General features: G+C 51.6%; 2 protein-coding genes across 7 annotated transcripts in view; both read left to right on the forward strand.

Annotated features, from left to right (window-relative positions):
• tacc2 (transforming, acidic coiled-coil containing protein 2) overlaps positions 1-14,530 on the forward strand; it is a 54,076-nt gene extending 39,546 nt beyond the window's left edge. For 4 of the 6 annotated variants that reach the window (XM_080016681.1, XM_080016683.1, XM_080016686.1 and 1 more), the window contains 15 exons: positions 632-2,024; positions 2,913-2,970; positions 3,063-3,270; positions 4,198-4,247; positions 4,606-4,712; positions 5,139-5,292; positions 5,629-5,769; positions 6,314-6,406; positions 8,896-9,030; positions 9,127-9,203; positions 11,098-11,141; positions 12,567-12,727; positions 12,840-12,946; positions 13,059-13,179; positions 13,721-14,530. In XM_080016681.1, the coding sequence (XP_079872807.1) occupies positions 632-2,024; positions 2,913-2,970; positions 3,063-3,270; positions 4,198-4,247; positions 4,606-4,712; positions 5,139-5,292; positions 5,629-5,769; positions 6,314-6,406; positions 8,896-9,030; positions 9,127-9,203; positions 11,098-11,141; positions 12,567-12,727; positions 12,840-12,946; positions 13,059-13,179; positions 13,721-13,786 (2,915 nt within the window). In that variant the 3' untranslated portion in view covers positions 13,787-14,530. The remainder of the gene's footprint in view (positions 1-631; positions 2,025-2,912; positions 2,971-3,062; positions 3,271-4,197; positions 4,248-4,605; positions 4,713-5,138; positions 5,293-5,628; positions 5,770-6,313; positions 6,407-8,895; positions 9,031-9,126; positions 9,204-11,097; positions 11,142-12,566; positions 12,728-12,839; positions 12,947-13,058; positions 13,180-13,720) is intronic. The other 2 variants (XM_080016682.1, XM_080016684.1) reach the window with 2 other exon arrangements.
• Positions 14,531-16,429: 1,899 nt separating this feature from the next.
• Positions 16,430-17,764, forward strand: ly6pge (lymphocyte antigen 6 family member pge; the record flags this gene model as incomplete). The annotated part of the gene is made up of 3 exons (XM_080016482.1): positions 16,430-16,577; positions 16,662-16,778; positions 17,586-17,764. 3 exons carry the CDS (start codon positions 16,430-16,432, stop codon positions 17,762-17,764), a joined length of 444 nt encoding a protein of 147 aa, XP_079872608.1.
• Positions 17,765-19,580: the final 1,816 nt, after the last annotated feature.

The raw sequence follows: 19,580 nt of genomic DNA on the forward strand, positions 1-19,580 counted from the left end.
TACTCTTATTATATACATTATACAGTGGTACCTCGTCTTAGGACTATAATTGGTTCTATAAGAACGGTCGTATGTTAAAACAGTCGTAGGTCCAAGAAATTTTTCCCATATGAATAATGAAAGGGTGAAAATAAACAAAATACAAAGCACAAAAAAAATATCCATAAGCCACGAACTACGTGCACACACCATGTAGGTCACCCGCTGACTGACTGACTGCTGACTGACTGCTGACTGACTGCCGACGCGCCAACTGTAAATTTCCACGGTCGTATCTTGGAGCAGTCGGTCGCAAGTCGATACAAATTTTCGCGACTATGGCTGCTGGTGTCTTGGATTAGTTGTAAGTAGATGCGTTCGTAAGTCGAGGTACCACTGTATATGTTTATTAATCAGTTATTCAGGAAATAAATTAAAATTATGCCATTTATTCCTAATGATGTCATCCACATGGAGGCGGCTCAGAAGTAGAGGCTCGTGGAAGGATGTGATGCATCCTTCAGTCTCCTTCTGTCATCATTACTGTTAAAGTTCCCATTTTACCAATGTTAATTTCTTTAATTTGAAATGTCTCTGTTTACCAGCTGCTTTTTCAGGTTGAACTTCCTCTGAACTTCCTCCTTCTCTGCAGGCTTTGGATCAGGCTTGTTAGCGGACTCCACAGAACCTCCAACTCGGCTTCTGAGCCGCTCCCTCTCTATCGTTTTCGACGAGGACAAACCCATCGCGGCCAGCGGCACCTACAACATCGAGGTCGTCACCGCAGAGTCTCCGAGCCGCAATCTGACCAGGTCCCTGAGCCTCCAGGGGGGAGAGCTGGACGGTTCTGACCCGCTGGACGGCCCCCTCGCCGCAGGCTTCCCGCTGCACGCAGAGTCCTTCATTGCCGGCACCGAGAGCGCTCCCGGGACGCTCCGCCGGCCCAAGAAGGTCCGTTCCGGGTCCCTCAAGAAGAAGAATCTTCTCCGGCAGAACTCCAGCCCTGAGAGCCCCAGGCCCACTTCCTCCAGCAGCACCCCCGAGGTGAAGAGGAGGGCCAAGCCAGGGACCGCCAGCCCTCTCCAGCCCCCGGAGGAACCAGAGGGAAGCCCGGCCACCCCGAGTCCCGGGGGAACCCTCCGGCGGACCAGGAAGTCCCGTGTGGAGACCCCGCCCCCTCTGCCCGAGGAGACCCATCCCACAAACACAGAGGAGAGCCCCGCCCCCCCTGCCTTAGCCCTCTGCCAGGAAGAGACCCTCGGGAGCCCACCGGGCAAAGAAGACTCCCCCATCCCTCCCGGCGGCTCCTACCAATGGGACCCAGACAATTTTGCGAACATTGATCCTTTCAAAACGGGAGGAAGTAAAATTGCCAATTCCCCTGAGCTGTGTCGGAAGGCCCCCCTGTCGGCCCTCGCGGCTCACCCCCCGGCTCACCCCCCGCTCCCCGTGCAGCCCACCCTGCGCCACGAGGACCCAGCCCCGCTGCAGGAGCCAATTCCAAACCCTGAAGAGCAGCCGATTGTTCCCAAACATCAGGCGGTAAGGCTGGAGTTCGACTACTCGGAGGAAAACAGTGAGGCGTCTCAGCGGGCCACGCCCCCGCCCAAGAAGCTAGGAAAGAAGCCTGGGGCCAAGATGCCCCTGAGGAGGCCCAAGCTGAGCCTGAAGAAGGCCCCTGCAGCACAGATGGAGCAGCTGGACCTCGACCCCCCCGCCGCCCCCAACGGCCACACGGACAACGCCCCTGGGCCTAAGGTGGCGTATAACTTTGAGCCGGAAAAGTGGGACGACCCCAACTTTAACCCCTTCACGGCCAAGAAGGGGATCCCCAACTCCCCAAAACTGTCCAGGCCCTCCTACAGCCTGGACGAGTCCGTGGAGCCCTTCAAGTCCTCCTGCAAGATGGCCAACTCCCCTCCCAAGGCCTCCGCCTCCTTCGAGGTGCCGGCCAATGACAACGACTTTGACAATGACAACGTTGGAGAGCTGGAGGACCTCAACCAGAACAAACCTGCCAAGAAGAAGAAGCCTCCCATCAAATCGTAAGTTAGCGCCAGAGGATAAGCTGCCCTGACACGGGATGATCCAGGATTTACTTTTCAATGTCGGTCTTCCGAATGTTATTGTGTTTGTCTGCTGTGCGAGTGTCCTGTCTGTCTCTCTGTCTGTCTCTCTGTCACCTGTCTGTGTATTCTCACGTCACAGGAGATCCAAGGGTGTGTCCTCTCTTTGTTGTCTGTTGTAAGTACAGGGACAGCGTACGACCATCTACCTCCTTTGTCCCCTGATAACAGTAGGGCTCCTTTAGTAACGTGTGCAGCATGCCCTCCCCCATAACAACCCCCTGTGAGCACTTTCAAGCATCACTAGTTGGAGTCTATTCACGTCCGAGCATCTCGGTGAACATTACTCCAGCACACAGACACAACACGGGGCGGAGACATGACCAGAAGTCGCAATACATTAGGAACTGTGCAATAATAGATTTAGCAATTGTTTTTCAGATTTAACATTTTATGGTTCAAACAAGAACTGACAGAGCAAAAAAGAGTGGAAAATAGTAAATGGTGTGCATTAAGTTGTTCGATGCTTGAGGTTTCATTCACTTGGTTAAAGTTGTTTTAAAACGTGTTTTCGGACCTTAATGTGTCTAAAGCCGGTGAAGTTGGTCAGACTGTCACACACACTTACATCACCGCCACCCTAACAAACCTCAACTCATACATTCACTGACATTCATCCGTCACCAGGCTCCACCACACAGCTACTAAACCTAAACCCGTCTAAAAATAAGCCCCAACTTACTAAACAGTCCAATTTGGCCCCAAACAGAGCACAGTAAGTAGTGGTCTGGTGTTAAGTTCACATCAGCTAAGAGGACGGAGTCTCTGTGGATCCTGATGATCTCTTCCTCTTTTCCTTTCTTTCAGGAACACGTTCAGAGTGAAGAGGTCGCCAAAGAAATCGCCGATGTCCGACCCTTCGCAGGTGACCGCTCTGTTTCTCTTTTTTTTTTCCGTTCAGCTTTGTAGCCTCTCCGTCGCTTTCCTGCTTCACTCTCTCCCGTCCTGTGTCCGCAGGACTCGGAGCCAGGGGACGAAGCTCCCCCGCTCCACCCGCAGGACGACCACGCCACCGACGAGGAGAAGTTGGCATCTTCCTCCAGTCACAAGTGGGCGACCCTGCACGACATGGACGCGGAGCTGAGCTGCGAGTCGCGGGACTTCCCGCAGCCCTGCGACCTCACCGCCTTCGTCAACGAGGGTGGTCTTCCTCACCAGGCCCACGGTGAGCAGCGGCTTCCAAAGGAACTCCATGAGGAAATCCATCTGTCCAACCATCCATCCATCTATCCATCCGTGCATCCATCCATCCGTGCATCCATCCATTCATGCATCCATCCATGCATCCATCCATCTACACATCCAGCCACCCTTGCATCCCTCCATCCATGCATCCGTCCATGCATGCATCCACCCATCTGTGCATCCATCCGTGCATCCATCCATGTGTCCATCCATCTGTGTATCCATCCATCTGTGCATCCATCCATCTATGCATCCATCCTTGCACTCATGCATCTGTTCATGCATCCATCCATCTACACATCTATTTATGCATCCATCCTTCCATTCATGCATCCATCCATTCATGCATCCATCCATCTATGCATCCATCCGTGCATCCATCCTTGCATCCATCTATCCCTTCACCCATGCACTCATTCATGCATCCATCCATGCATCCATTCATCTACACATCCATCCATCCGTCCATGCATCCATTCAACCATCCAGTAGAGATTGCCTTATTATACCACCTTACATCCAAAAATAATGGGAAATAATGATGAAGTAATAGAAGAAAATGGTGATATGTTATAAACCAAAATATTCACTTAATATACACAGGCAATACACAATGCACTTTAAATTAACAAAAATAAACCCCCCAAAAAATCTATAAAAATAATTGTGAAATAAACATGAGAAATTTGGCAATAACCCTAAAAATTAAGAAGAAAAAAAACAGAAATGATTGGACTTGCACACACTCTCCTGTCTATAACTATTAACACTATTGATGTTTGGTCTAGATCATTGAGGCCTTCCCAGAGGCCATGTCTGGCCCATCTGGGTCAGCCAGGGGGGGGGGGTCGGTGTTCTCCCTCCTCTGGACATTAAACTATTTTTATTTGTTCTCTCTTCCTCTCAGTGCCGGATTATGAAATTGAGTACATGGAGAAGATCGGCTCGTGTTCGCCTGTGAGTATCTGGGTTTTGTCCAGATGTGTTGACAGGACTATGTAGGTTGATTTCCATGTTGCTGTGTGTTGAGCTGCTGTTCATGCTCTTTCTACCAAGGAGCTGATGAAATGGCTTTCCTTGCCTGTTTTTCAATCATGTAAACAAAGCTCTTTATGTTAAAAACTGCAAATGACGTTCACACAAAGAACGTGGACCTCTTGAGGATTTTTGGAATGGAAATATTAATGAAGTGTAATGAATGCAAGAGGAACAAAATCCAATAAAACTGGTGTGATCCCCGAGGGATAAGATAACCAAAGAGTGCTGTAACGGAGTCATAAAAGTTTATTTTCTGTGTGTGAAATCTGTCCGGTAGCCTCTGTCTGTGAAGAAGCCTTCACTCTACCTGAAGCTGGACTCGGTGTCTGACAACCTGAGCACCGCCTGCACGCATGGCTCCGAGCCCAACTCACCCTGCACCGGGTACAACCCTCACACACACTCAGCACTAATGAACTGACATGAATCTGTGTTTTGGCGTGAGGACTCCACCAAATGTTGCAATATTCCATGTCTTACAATATGAATCCAGTGTAAGGATTTGTAGGATGGATCTCCTCTCCGTCAAGTTGCATAAAGGTTCTGGTTCTGGAGCCTCGTACCAGCACCGTTCTTTGTATAAAAGAAATCCAGAAAACTTACGGTCTAAAACTAGAATAAACCGTAATGAGATGGAGAATTTGGTCGTGCTATGACAGACCAGCGCTCCCTCTCGTGGTGGAACCTCACACCTTGTAACTCCGGCTGTTCTGGGTTCTCTTTGCAACTTCAAACCTTGAGGGGCTAAAACACCATCTTGTGTTAGTGTGTCTCTCATCTCTTTCTGTCTCGCCGTCTGTCTCTCTGAAGGAGTTTTGAGGAGATGGAGGCTCAGATAACGGCCGGGATGAAGACGCCGGTGCTGGGCTCGCGGCCAGGCCCAGAAGGTTCTGCAGGCGAAAAGGGCCGGAAGAGGGAGAGCGAGTCCCTCAGTCGAACACACAGCACAGAGAGAGAAGAACAGGTGAGTCCGTCTGTCTCTGTCTGTCTGTACCTCAACATATCAGCATACTGCCTCAGCGACCAGGAGAACAGAGCTGTAATTCTCATGCTGTTAAAAAGAGCCTTTACCCGGGTGGCGTCTGTGTTGACCGTAGCCGTCTGTTTGCTCTTTCGAACCATCATTGGCCACTAGGGGGCGGTAGAGTGCAGACGGTCAAAGCTTGTCTCTAACAGCTGGCGTGCCAACCACCAACTGTTCCCAAACTCCTGACTCGCCTGGCGCTTTGCTTTGCCGCGCTCACCCTACACCCCCCCCCCCCGCCCTCTGCCTCCCCCACCTCACCCGGTGCCCCTGTAGCCCCCCAGCCCGGGCCCCGTGGAGGCCCCCGCCCTGGCCACGCCCCTGTTAGACAGGCTGTCTGAGTGTGGCGACCCCCTGCAGTACCTGGAGCCTGACCTGGCCGAGACCAACCCCAGCGCCTTCGCCCACAAGCTACAGGTGTGTTCCAAACCACACGTGACCTCTGACCCCGCCCCACCCCTACCCCCACCCTCCTGGAAACCCTTACTGCCCTCTGCTGGCGAGTTGTGGCCACGATGCGTGAATGTGTGAATTTATTCCCCATTAAACCTTCTTTATTCTGTCTCTTCACTGTATTGTTTGTCTTTGTTTATTTTTGCTCTTCATCCCTTAATTTGATCCAAGCTGCATTTTTTTTTAAATTTCTCTTCATTTTCACATTTTATTTCTGTCCTTTTAATTTAGTTGAATGTCTTGGTTTGCGTGCTGAACCCAGTAGCGTCAATCTGCTCCTTCACCTTTGGTCTCTCTATGTCTCCTCCCTGCTCTCTCATTCTGGGGCCGCTGCGCTGCCTCCTTCTTTCCTCCTCCTCTCCTCCCCTCTATTACTCCTCTCCTCCCTCCCTCCTTCCCTCCTCTCCTTTCCTTCGTTCTCTCCTCCTCTCCCCCCTTGTTTCTTCCTCTCTTCTCCTCCCCTCCCTCCTCTCCTCTCCTCCCTCGCTCCCTGGGTCGGGTGGCCCAGGAGGAGCTGGTGCTTACCACTCTGAGGATGGAGGCTCTGCAGGTAGCCCAAAACATCTCTCAGTGCTGCTCCCTCTCAGCTGTAACCCCCCAGGTACTGCGCTGAGCCGTGCACGTGCTGCGCGTCTGCAGGTGTGTGTGTGTGTGTGTGTGTGTGTGTGTGTGTGTGTGTGTGTGTGTGTGTGTGTGTGTGTGTGTGTGTGTGTGTGTGTGTGTGTGTGTGTGTGTGTGCGCCCCCAACCCAATCCCCTGTGAGTGCTACTGCGATCCCATGGCCTTTTCCAACATGGCGGCTGCCTTGCTGCATCTACTGCCCCGGCCCGCACATCTCTAACACCGCCCCCCTACTACCCCCCCCCCCCCTTGCTCTGGATCAGCTCTTTGGAAACTGAGAGCTTTTTTCGAACCCTCCCGTAATCGTGCATGTTGGCAACATGCATGTTGCCTGTGCAGGAGGAGCTACGTGCAGCTGAAGGAGCATGAATATGACGGCACCGCAGGCTTCCAAACCAAGGTCCACTGCCCCCTAGGGGTCCTCGGAGGAACTGCTGCAAAATTATTATGTATTAATTTATTAATACATTGATTTATTTATGACGATAAATCATTATTTACATGATATTATTTTGCACAAAATAAATAAACTCAACCTTGCGAGAGTTTTTTGTTGTGAGATTTACACATGTTGGTTTAAGGCTGTTTTTTTACAGGCTGGTAGAGTGTGTACGTCTGTTCTTAGAGGTGGGGTGGTGTTTAGGAACCCCTGCTCCGCACGGTGGGAGTTAACTGCCGGCGTATCGCCCGCAGCCCGACTCACATTCTTGTTTAGTTTATTTGTCCGTACCCTAAACTAACAGCACTAATAAACACTAACATCAGTCCGGGATTCAGGAAACGGTTGATTCCCAGAACAGTGGCAACGGTCATTGTCAGTCGGTGGATCCTGACAAGTGGAGGGTTTAAAACACACTCGTCCAACCCGCACCCGCCCTCGCTCCACCTTACGCTCTCATTTCACACGTTTCAGTCTCGCCTCAAGAAGCCCAGCTCACGGAGGTGGAACATCAACGGTTCACCCCTGGTCCAAGTAAGAAGCGTAACACCGTCGCCCATAGCTGTGTCTTTGCCCTAATCCAGCTAGAACCAGAATCCCTCCCCCCAAAAAACAACACTTTGACACCGTGACCAGAGCCAGACGTCCTTTAAAACCCCTCCAGGCCCCAGAACAGAATCCATGTTTGTCCTCTGCATTCCTCCTCCTGTCTTGATGTGCATTATCCAGTTGAAACCTGTTTTCACACCTTTGTTTTGGACTTTTTCCGTGGATCTAGTGTGCTCCGTTTTGCAACTTGTCGTTTCCCCCAAATCCTCAATTTATGTCCAGGGGTCTCACGGCGTTTTGGGGTTTCGAAAATCGAATTCCAGACCGAAGAACATCATGTACTTTTAAAAGTTTTATTTTTTATTTTTTATTGTCGATAGAAAATGTCCTTCCTCTGTTTAGTTAAAGTTTAGTGTCCGTCTGGTTGTACAGCCTCTGGGGAAATAATTGTTGACATTTCTGAAATTAGAATGAACTTAAACTCCACACTGAGCTGGAATCAGCAGTTCATTCAGCTCGCTCTCACTGTGCGTGTGTAAACCAGTGGAAGGTGCTGTTCATGTTGTTAACGTTTCAACAGACATTTGAAACACACGGAGGACGTAAAATCAATCACGCTCCGTGTTTACTGCAAAACAACATCAAAATCATGGATTGCCCAGCGAGGATGGATTGGACTGGGATGGATTGGTCATATTTTAAAATCCTATGGTGTCACTGGCCGGAGTCTAGTCTGGATTTAACCACAGGGTCATTAATGACCCGTAAGTCTCCTTGTCTGCGCTCTCTTCTCTCCCTGTAACCCAAACATATTCGCTCAAATCCCCCTTTAATCCTCCCCCTGCAGGGATGAGTAAATCCTAGACACAAGACTTTGTGTTGTATATCAAGGACGTTCCCGCGTCCGATGGCATGGTGCCGCACGTGCCCGGGTTTGGCCCGGGGCGTCTTTCGAACCCCCCCCACCCCCACCCCCCCCGCCGCCGCCGCCACGTTCTAAGAACTGAAACTTTAAAGCTCTTCGTCAAACAGCCTTCACTGTCACCGCGGAGCCTCCCCAAACCTCCCTAAAATCACTTTATTAAAGTGCCCTTCACATCAGACCGCCCCCTGCTGATCCAGCCCACCCGGCTTCCCCTCCCGCCGCCTTGCCCGGGACCAATGGCATCCCAGCAGGTCGCCATGATTACTCGGCTGCGGGCGGCGTCAGCTTGACCGCCGCCGTGGCTTTGGAGACCGTTCCATCCAATCGCAATGCAGCCGACGGGGTCTTCAGGGGCACCGCCAGCCTGTCTCATCTGCATATTGATTTTGCTGCGTGGTGGATGTCATTTGCTGCCGCGTTGCAGTCGGCTTCAGAGATGGAGAATGCCTGTTTGGTCCTGGAGGTTGGTCTTCTCCCGCGCTCTGCAGCCCGGCGGAGGGTCTGACTCGTCATGTTTCCTTTCCTCCCTCTTCTCTCCTTCGGCTCCTGGGAGCAGCAGAGGGACGTTTCATCTCCGACCGACTGCCTGGTGTCCAAAAACTCCCTCTACGCGCGGACCTCCACCTTCGGCGAGGAGAGCCCCTACCTGCCCAGGGAGCTGGACCACTCCCTGGGGATCGCGCGAGAGGAGGTGAGCCCCCCCCCCCCCCCCCAAACGCCCCAAAGACTTGTATTGTTGTAGTTTGAGTGTCAGCAATATCGCAACTGTTTGTGCTTTGATGTTCAGATTGTGACCAAAGAGAAGGAGGTGCTTGAGTGGCAGAGGAAGTACGAGGAGAGCCGGCAGGAAGTGGGGGAGATGAGGTAAGAAACCCTGTCTCTAGTCTGCGGCTGTAAGGACTCGTCTCCGACCTGAACGTGCAGACGTAGCCCCACCCACTAGTTGACTTTCATATGTTAGAAATGACCAACTGAATGACTGCCTGACCAACTGAATGACTGCCTGACCAACTGAATGACTGCCTGACCAACTGAATGACTGGCTGGCCACCTGAATGACTGGCTGACAAACTGAATGACTGGCTGGCCAACTGAACGACTGGCTGACAAACTGAATGACTGGCTGGCCAACTGAACAACTGGCTGACAAACTGAATGACTGGCTGGCCAACTGAACGACTGGCTGACAAACTGAATGACTGGCTGGCCAACTGAACGACTGGCTGACAAACTGAATGACTGGCTGGCCAACTGAACGACTGGCTGACAAACTGAATGACTGGCTGGCCAACTGAATGACTGCCTGACCAACTGAATGACTGCCTGACCAACTGAATGACTGGCTGGCCACCTGAATGACTGGCTGACAAACTGAATGACTGGCTGGCCAACTGAACGACTGACTGACAAACTGAATGACTGGCTGGCCAACTGAACGACTGGCTGGCCAACTGAACGACTGGCTGACAAACTGAATGACTGGCTGGCCAACTGAACGACTGGCTGACAAACTGAATGACTGGCTGGCCAACTGAACGACTGGCTGACAAACTGAATGACTGGCTGGCCAACTGAACGACTGGCTGACAAACTGAATGACTGGCTGGCAACCTTAATGACTGGCTGGCCACCTGAACGACTGGCTGGCCACCTGAAAGGACGAGCTCTTGGCAATCTGATAACTTGCTGACTGTTTTTAGGTTCCCACCCGAAAGGCAAGTTGTATTTGCAGCACGTTTCACGAAAGTGCTTTAGATGAGACATTAAAGGAATTCAATAAAAAAAAATATTATGCTCAACTTCATTTTTTTTGTCCTCAGTTTAGAACGGGACTTTGAAGATAACAACCATTCCTCCGCAAATGATTTTCAATCATTATTTCATGAATTATTGATCTGGAATTATTAGACTTGAAATTCAGTACAATCAAGCAGTACATTAATAATCCTCAAATGACGCAAAATCATCTAATACCATTCGATTCCTGTGGTGGACGTTCAAAGTGACTGTCAGCGCGCCTTGTTTGGTGACGCTCTGTGGCCTGAACTCCACCCTCTGGCACCACCTAAACTCTCAATTGGTTTGTCTCACTCAAACATCCGACCAAAGTGATCAGGAGTCGAAGAGCCAATTAAACAAGTCCATCAATTCTTTCCCAGCCGGGGATCTGTCGCCAGGGAGAGCGACGCAAAGACAGAGCCGGCGGAAAGCGAGCGCCGATGCGCGTCGGATCCGTGGCGTCGACGTGAGATATTAAAACCGTGTGAAACAATCCACCTGGTTGTGCAGGGTGCGTGTCCGTCAGAGGCTTTGACTCGCGACCCCGTCGAGACTCATTTGTTCCGGCGGCCCGGGCCCACGACACAGGGTCTCAGCGCTTTCACCGGTGGGACGCCGCTCGAGCCCCTGTCCCCCCGTCTGGCGGGCGGGGTCCGGCTGGCCACAGCTTGGTCGGGCGGGGCTAAGACGGAGCGCGGCTCATTAGACCGGTGGGGCTCAGGACGAGGAGGGGCTGAGACGCTCGTCCTCGTCCGTCGGGGCTAATCAATCCTCTTAGCGCCCCGGCCCGAGGCGGAGCGTCCCGCGGCGGGAGGCAGGCCGTTCTGGTTCCGGCTCAACACGGGTGTGGTGTGGCAGAGCAGTGTCCCTCAGTGACCTCATACGTCTGGGACGCGTCCGTGTGATGTCGCTGACGGAACAGTGGGAAATTCATCCGATGTGTCTGTGGTCCCCCCCCCCCCCCACCCCCCCCCTTTAGGAGGATCGTTGCCGAGTACGAGAAGACTATTGCTCAGATGATCGGTGAGTGGAAGCGCCGACTGTTCCGCACAATCACTCGATCAAACCCGTTTCCCGCTCTGCCCCGTTTTCCTTCCCTTTTTTTTTAAAACAAAAAGAATTGCATCTGCTCTTTGTGTGCCCTAATCTATTAACACCACTGTGATAAAAAGTGTTGATTGATCCGACACGAGCTAGCTTGGATGTTCTGTCACCGGTGCGGCCCGAACCACCACGCCCTCCCCAAACATGGAGTCACGCACAGCCCTTTCATTCTGCGTCACATCACCGCCGGGATCCTTGCTTGGCGGCCTCTGATTGGCTGCCGTTCCCCCACCGCAGCAGCAGCAGCCTCTCACGTGTCGCAGCTCGACTTAACGCACTCCCCTCTTTTCTGTTCTGCCTCCATCTTTCTCCCGTTTCTATTCGATCCCCCTATCAGGCATGCCAGGTGAGTAAACAGGACTCTTCCTTCCTTGGTGTCACTTCTCATCCCTCCATTCGTCCGTCCGTCCGTCCGTCGGAGGAGCAGATGTGCCGCGTTGTTCATCTTCCTCCCTGACATTTGTCTTGTTTCACCTGTTCCGTCTCCCATGCGCCAAGATCTTCTCATCCTGGTTTCCTCCGGTAAAAAGGCCGTGGAGGCGCAGCTCTTGGCTTCCTCTGATGTTCCTGCGGTTCATCCCCCTCTTTCATCCCTCCTGGAATGAAAAGCTGTTTGAATATCTGCGGCCTTGATGGACGCGCTATAAACATCGACGCTGGTTTTTTTTTTTTCCTCGCGCTCCGCGGCTCCCGACATCTGAAGGCATTGACCGCAGGTGGAAATAGCGAGCTGAGCTCTAAGCCCCCGACGGGAGGAGAAGTCATTTTGAGGGCTGTTGCGAGAGGTGGAACGGTTTTCGAAAATGAATTTATCCGATAGAATTGAAAAAGCAATATCAGCTGTTTGGAGCTGAACCCAAACGTGAACGTCCACGTTCCATACACAAGTAAAAGTTACGTGTTGGCACCGCTTTGCCATTTCAAGCCATTTGGGGACGTCTGTCTGGATGGTGTGAGGATTTCCCGTCACGGTGTCTTAGAGTTTCCTTACATAGATCAGTCGGAGACAAGGACTGATTCATCGATTATGAAAATATTTCTCGGCTCCTTCTTTTCCCTTCTTCTCATCACGGGCGTCTCCGTCGCGCTGCATGCTCCACCAGCTTCATTAGCAGCACGTCCTTTAACCTGCAGCTGGAGCGACACCTTCAGGGACATACTAACAATGCATGGAGGGTCGTGTGTGTGTGTGTGTGTGTGTGTGTGTGTGTGTGTGTGTGTGTGTGTGTGTGTGTGTGTGTGTGTGTGTGTGTGTGTGTGTGTGTGTGTGTGTGTGTGTGTGTGTGTGTGTGCATGCTTGCTCACAGTGTTTGTTGTAAACTGTGTGTGTGTGTGGTCCTGCAGAGGACGGCCAGAAGGAGAAGTCCCTGTCTCACCACACCATCCAGCAGCTGATCGTGGAGAAGGACCAGGCGCTGTCCGACCTCAACTCGGTGGAGAAGTCTCTGGCCGACCTGTTCCGACGCTACGAGAAGATGAAGGACGTTCTGGAGGGCTTCCGCAAGGTGAGGCCGTGCCGCTCCCTTTATTCTCCGTCGTCCACCTTCTACGATGCGTCGTTCTCGAGCGCGGGGGTCTCGGTCGTAACCCGGCGGTGATGCGCTTCCTGTCTTCCAGAACGAAGATGTTCTGAAGAAGTGTGCTCAGGAATACCTGTCCCGGGTCCGTAAGGAGGAGCAGAGGTACCAGGCGCTGAAGATCCACGCCGAGGAGAAGCTGGACAAGTGAGGGAGCCTTTTCTCTGAGTGTTTGTGCGTACGCTGGAGATGCGTTCTCACGGCAGGACGCAGCGAGGCGTGTGGGGGAGCCGGGATGAGACTCCGCTCTGTGTTTCAGGGCCAACACCGACATCGCTCAGGTCCGAGTGAAGGCCAAGCAGGAGCAGGCGGCGCACCAGGCCAGCCTGCGCAAGGAGCAGATGAAGGTGGACTCGCTGGAGCGCACGCTGGAGCAGAAGGTGCGTCCCGGCCTGCCGCCAGGCGCCGGCCCTGGGAGTGCGGCCGGTCCCGGCTGGTCGTCGGGGGTTTGAATAATAATGGGCAAATTGTGGATGTTGTGCCAAAAGAACTTCTTGAGCTTCATGTTTTTACACTCGACCTTCAGATGGCTCCTCCAGTAAGATCGGTTCAGAGTTTATTACTTTACGTAATCGCTGCGGCACAACGAGAGCACAAAGCCCTTCCTCAGAACCGAGGTCTGAAACGTCTTGGTCCATGTTCAAACACAGAGTGCTGCACTTCCTGCTGCTTTGTCTTCTTTCCTGGAGGAGATTTGCTGAGTCTGGGAGGAGTCTTTGCTCCTTTCAGATGTGGCATGGAGAACCACACCGAGCGGCTTCTTCTTCTACTTCTCCTTATTCTTCCTCTCCTTCTTCTTCTCGTTCTTCTGACCTGCCCTCATGTGGTTTACAGCACGATAAGGAACATAATCAGACGGTTCATGTCCTACAGTTTGAAAAGGAGCGGTCACATTTAATTTTTTATTTCCTTTTTCTGCAGAACAAAGAAATTGAGGAGTTGACGAAGATCTGCGACGAGCTTATCGCCAAGATGGGACGGAGTTAGCACGCCCCCGCCGCCGCCGCCGCCGCGGTGGAGAGGCTGCAACTGGAACCGAGGAGAAAAACAGAATCATTATTTTGCCACTGGACCCAGATGGACGCTAAGATGACCCCTCTCGCTGCGTGCACTCTGATGTGTCGATGTGTGTAACCGTACCACGCCCGTGCTTCTCCAGCTCCTGCAACGTGTACATGACATATCACTAGTGCGTGTGAACGCTCATGTGAGGGAGACGTTTTGTGTGTTGACTCCCCTGCGACGATGTTGCCATGACAGCCACCGATGGACTGTTTCCCTTCTCCCCGTGCGGTTTGCGGAGCATCGAGGTAGATCACCTGCCGTGCTGATTCACCGTTGGTCACGCCCATATGACGAGAGTACATTTGAAATAATCACCGTAGCTTGTTGCATGCGAGAGGAAAGGTGTACGTTTGTTTTGTAAATAGGATTTTCCAGTTTAGAAAGGGGTTCATTCGCCATTTTTTTGATACCGTCGTCCGGACGAAGTAAAGGCATCCCTCGTCGTGCTGTAGATACTCGGTGCTTCTCTTGTGTCATAGCTTTCCCGATGAATATGTTGGACTTTATTTTTCAGGGGGACTTTATTTTGATATACAGGAAAGTAGTTGTGGCTGTAACCAGTTGTGTCCGGAGTTGATGTGAACTTGGCCGCGCTGTAGTCACCACGCGCCGCTCCTACTGTACAGCATCTGCTTCCAAAGTGCAATAAAAGATGGCAATACCACAGCTTGCTGACATCATGTCTTCTTGCTCTGCGTGCCGGGACGGGCTGGGTCATAACTACGATTTATTTAAGTGTTTGAGTCGAAAATGAAAGAGCCAATATCATTCATTGATATTGGCCCCAATATGAGTTCATTAAATCCACCGCTTGCTTCTGGTTCTGTTCTGCCGCCGTCTTGGCCCGGTCTCCTTGGAGGAAGATCCTTCTTCTCTGGTTAAATAAAATGAACTTACTGTGTTTGGAAATGATGCATCATCTCACCACATCTAATCCAAAATGTCCGTAAACAAATCAAACGCAAGCGGTGAAGTATCTTATCAGCTCACATGACACACCTGCACCTGGTGTCAAAGGATGCAAATTAACCAGAAATAGTGAGGGGAGAAAAAAGAATGGACCGCTGTGGCTAAAAGCACCATCACTTTGCCTCCTACCTGCACCGCCTCAACGTCCCATTAGCTGAAGACATTGTGCAAATGACATACCAGTGCAAACGCACCCATTACATTTTTGGGAGGAGGCACTGAAGGCACTGCCTTTTATAATTTTTTTGCCTGTGCATGTTTTGTTAAAGCCATTTTTAGCCTTTTATTTTGGTCAGTGCTCCGCGTTGCAGCCTACATCCTTAAAGCAGCTTTAAAGCTGGAGGCCTTGGCCCCCCCTGGAGCGGAGATCATGACAATAAGTCGAGTAGAGGAGGTGACCGGGTCAGGGTGGGGACACCGAGGGGGTGGGGAAACCAGGGGGCGGGGCCTGGTCCGGGGTGGGCGTCGCCAGAGACCACACCTTTCACGCTGATTTTTTGCTAAGAGGGTCCGGACACTCCCCTTTCCCGCCGCCGAGCGGTCAGTCTGACCGACACTTCCTGGATCTCAGGGACCTGCTGGAGGAGCTGCTAATCCTTCCACTGGGATACTGGTTCATCTGATCGCCCAGAAGGAGATCAGGGGCTTTACCGCCAAACAAGCTGCTTTCAGAGTGTGATCAGGACCCGAGAAGACCACCAGCGCCATGAGAGCCGTGCACTTGTTCCCCGCGACCCTGCTCTCCGTCCTGGTCCTGGTGTCCTGCAGTAAGTCATCCTACTGCTTCATTCATCCGGTCCAGCCATAGTCCATCTCCCTCTAAATCCCCCAGTCCTGGTGCAGTAGTTCTGGAACGGGGGTCCCTGGCTGTCTCCCAGACCTGGCTCTTCCAACCTCTTCTCTGTTTGTTTGAGGTGCTTGACAGTTTTGAAAGTTGATGCGGTTTTGTAAAGATGTCGTCTCATCTCGCTGCTTGTAATCTGTCAGAATGGGGACGTGGCTTCATGCGGCGTCTCCGTGACATGTTCTGCTTGTTCCATCACCTTGAGCAGGGATCTCACACAACAACAGCTCAGCTCTGATATGGATATATTGTCTGTTTACGTTGCCGGGCTGCTTCAAAGCTGCGGATTACCTGGAGTTTGGCTTCCTGCAGCTCGTCATCCTGCTCTGCACCGGCACGCGAGCCGAGCCCCTCATCCCCTACGAGGCTGCAGCTCAGTCCGGCAGCAGGGGTGGAGCAGCCGGATGGGGGTCAGAGGAGGCAGCGGAGGGTGTTGACGTGTCGTGTCTTTTGGAGGCCTGAGAGGAAGACCAGCGAATAGAAAGGATGGCGAGGGAAGCCTCTGGATGATCCAAGAAAATGTTCCTCCGGCAGCTACGAGGGACCTTTAACCGTGTCCTCGCTGTCTGACCAACCTTGTTAGAGTGAGTTGTGGACGTTTACGTCCAGCTCCTTGTTTTGTCGGTTCCCTGGAGACTTGGGCCGAGGGGGCCGGGTCGCCCAATGTTTGGAGCTCCGGCGTCTCATCCTTCCTCTGAAAAGTGTGGAAGCTGTTTGTGAAGACGTTGCGGGGACAGACGGACGGACGGACGATGTACGGAGTTAAAAAGAGAGCAGAGTTCTCCAGGAAGCAGAGCGACAGGAAGCAGAAAGACAGGAAGCAGAGAGACAGGAGACCTTATCTGGATCATCCGGGGGATCAGAGCGACTTATCCTCTGCCCCGCCCCACCCGACAGAGAGTATACTGCAGTACTGTGTGTGCTGTGTGTATACTGTAGTACTGTGTGTATATTGTATACTGCAGTATTTTGTCTGTACTGCAGGTGGAGCGCTGCGATGCTACACCTGTATGAGCTCCAACAACCATGACTGCAACCGTCAGGGATGGAAAAGTTGTCTGAGCTACTCAGACGCCTGCATCGTGGTGGTCGGACACAACAGTGAGTCCAACTACTTCCTGTTACCTGTCCAACTACTTCCTGTTCTGCTTCACGTCGCTTGGCTTCATTAAGCATTGTGATTTTAAATTTCCTTTGAGGATAAAGTGTGTGTGTGTGTGTGTGTGTGTGTGCGTGTGAGTGTGGTGACAGGCTGCTAGGTGTCAGACAGCAGGGGGTCCGGGGGGTGTTAGGGAAGCAGCAGGTTTGTGGATATCCTTAATCAGGAGCCATGTGGCTCCAGACTGGTGCCCCACCTGGAGCTAACTGCTGTGTTGTGGTGTGTGTTGGTGTGTGTTGGTGTGTTGTGTTGTGGTGTGTGTTGGTGTGTTGTGTTGTGGTGTCTGTTGGTGTGTGTTGTGGTGTGTTGTGTTGTGGTGTTGGTGTGTTGTGGTGTGTGTTGTGGTGTGTTGTGTTGTGGTGTTGGTGTGTTGTGGTGTGTGTTGTGGTGTGTTGTCGTGTGTTTTTGTTGTGTGGTGTGTTGGTGTGTTGTGTTGTGGTGTGTTGTGTTGGTGCGTTGTGGTGTGTATTTGTGTGTGTTGGTGTGTTGTTGTGTGGTGTGTTGTGGTGTGTTGTTGTGTGTTGTTGTGGTGTGGTGTGTGTTGGTGTGTGTTGTTGTGGTGTGGTGTGTATTTGTGTGTGTTGGTGTGTTGTTGTGTTGTGTGTTGTGGTGTGGTGTGTTGTTGTGGTGTTGTGTGTTGTGTGGTGTTGTGTGTTGTGTGGTGTGGTGTGTTGTGTGGTGTTGTGTGTTGTGTGGTGTTGTGTGTTGTGGTGTGTTGTGTGTTGTGGTGTGTTGTTGTGGCTCCTCAGGCAGCGTGATGAAGTCCTGCTCCTACCGCTCGTTGTGCAGCCAGGCCCCCAGCCAGCCCGGCGTCAGGGTCCACTGCTGCTACAGCGACGACTGCAACGCCCGGGGCCACGCCCCCACACCACCCGGACTCAGCTTCTTGCTGCTGGGCCTGGTCCTGGGGCTCGACCTGCTCCTCTAACAGCCACACCACGCCTACTGCTACTACTACTGTTAGTGCTAGTACCACAGTACTACTACAGTACTACCACTTGGACCACTGCTGGTACACTACAGAAGTGATGAAAGCAGGTTGAGCGGCAGCGCGATGCCAGACCTGACGAGAACCGAGGGGGCCACCGAGAGAAGCTGAAGGTGTGGTCGGGAACCCTCACCCGACACCTCGGCTGGAGGGCCTGGCCCCGCCTCGCCTCGCCTCGCCTTGACCCGCCCCGCCCCTGCTTCACGTTGCTTGGGTTCATATAGCATTGTGATTTTAAATTTCCTTTGAGGATAAAGTGTGTGTGTGCGTGCGTGTGTGGTGACAGGCTGCTAGGTTGTTGTGGCGTGCTCGCCTCGACCCGCCTTGACCTGCCTCGCCCCGCCCCGGTCCGACCCCGCCTCGCCTCGCCCCGCCCCGCCTCGCCTCGCATCGCCCTGCCTCGCCTGTCCAGTTCAATCCCTGTGTGTGTGTGTGTGTGTGTGTGTGTGTGTGTGTGTGTGTGTGTGTGTGTGTGTGTGTGTGTGTGTGTGTGAAATCTTGATTCACCGTCCTTTCTGATTAAATCTCCTGATACTTATTTTAAACAATTAACACTGGCTCAATTTCTCACACTTCAACTTTTAAAAGACGTAATGAAATCTACGTAATCATCCATATTTTTATGGATATGATCAAACTGGTTTTATTTCTGCAGACTGTCAGTGGCCTCAGGTCCTGCAGTTCTCCTGTCCACCACTAGGGGGCAGTGTGACCATGCTGCAGGTTCTCCATCAGTCTGACCACGAGGGACCAGGCACTGATCCGTCTATTTATTACAGTTATTTATTTATGTTCGTCTGTTTTGTCTTTATTTGAGAATGTGACAGATGCATGTATCCTAACATGTTTTTTTCTCTCTGTCTAATTATTTCCCCAAAAATCTCCTTTATCTCGCTCTCTCTCTCTCTCTCTCTCTCTCTCATAAATACATGCAGTCATCATAAAAAAAAAGAAATAAAGGTTTATTGCTTAAAATGTGTTTCATAACATGAAGTTAGAAATCCTCCTGTCAGCCCCCCATCAAGGATGGTTATTTTCGGCAGTCACTACCATAAAGTAGGTGGGGAGGGGCCAGATGAGGGAGTGCACTGAATGTATGGCCGTGTCCGGAGTGACTGGGACAATAAAGTCGGAATGAACACTCACTTCATATACTCACTTATATAAACAGAGTCACAGGAGAATCCACAAAGAATGGGTCGCGTCCCCTTTCTGCACCGTGCCGACGTCCCATTCACTAAAGATATTTCTCTAATGATACACAATTTATGCCAGTGGTTCTTAACCTTATTGGAGGTACTGAACCCTGCAAGCTTCATCAGTGCATTCACCGAACCCCTCGTAATTGGAAAAATAAAATATGATTTCTTCAAACCATTGGTGTATATTTTATTAGTGCACAAAATGAACCATGCGCCAGTTGCACACAAAATCACTGTGTTCAAAGAACAAAACCAGCAAAATTTGAATTTAACACAAAAACATAACTCAATAAATATTTACTGCAAATCAATGTGACTTTTGCTGTTGCCTTTCAGATACAAGTTCAGAAATGTGTGTCTTCACCTTGGCAAGTGCCACTCTCATATCATCTTCGCAACAAAGTCTGTTCCTTTTCTCAGTTTTCATGCCTGTAAGGATTGCCCACAAAGATGCGTTGTGACGAGCGGTGTGAGCATGTCAAGGGCTTTCTTAGCGATAAGAGGGCGTGGTACCATTTTGGTGACACCAAAATGTTGAGAGCGTTGCTGTTCTG

This window comes from Zeus faber, assembly GCF_960531495.2.
Source record: "Zeus faber genome assembly, chromosome: 16".
In the NCBI taxonomy this organism is placed as follows: Eukaryota; Metazoa; Chordata; class Actinopteri; order Zeiformes; family Zeidae; genus Zeus; species Zeus faber.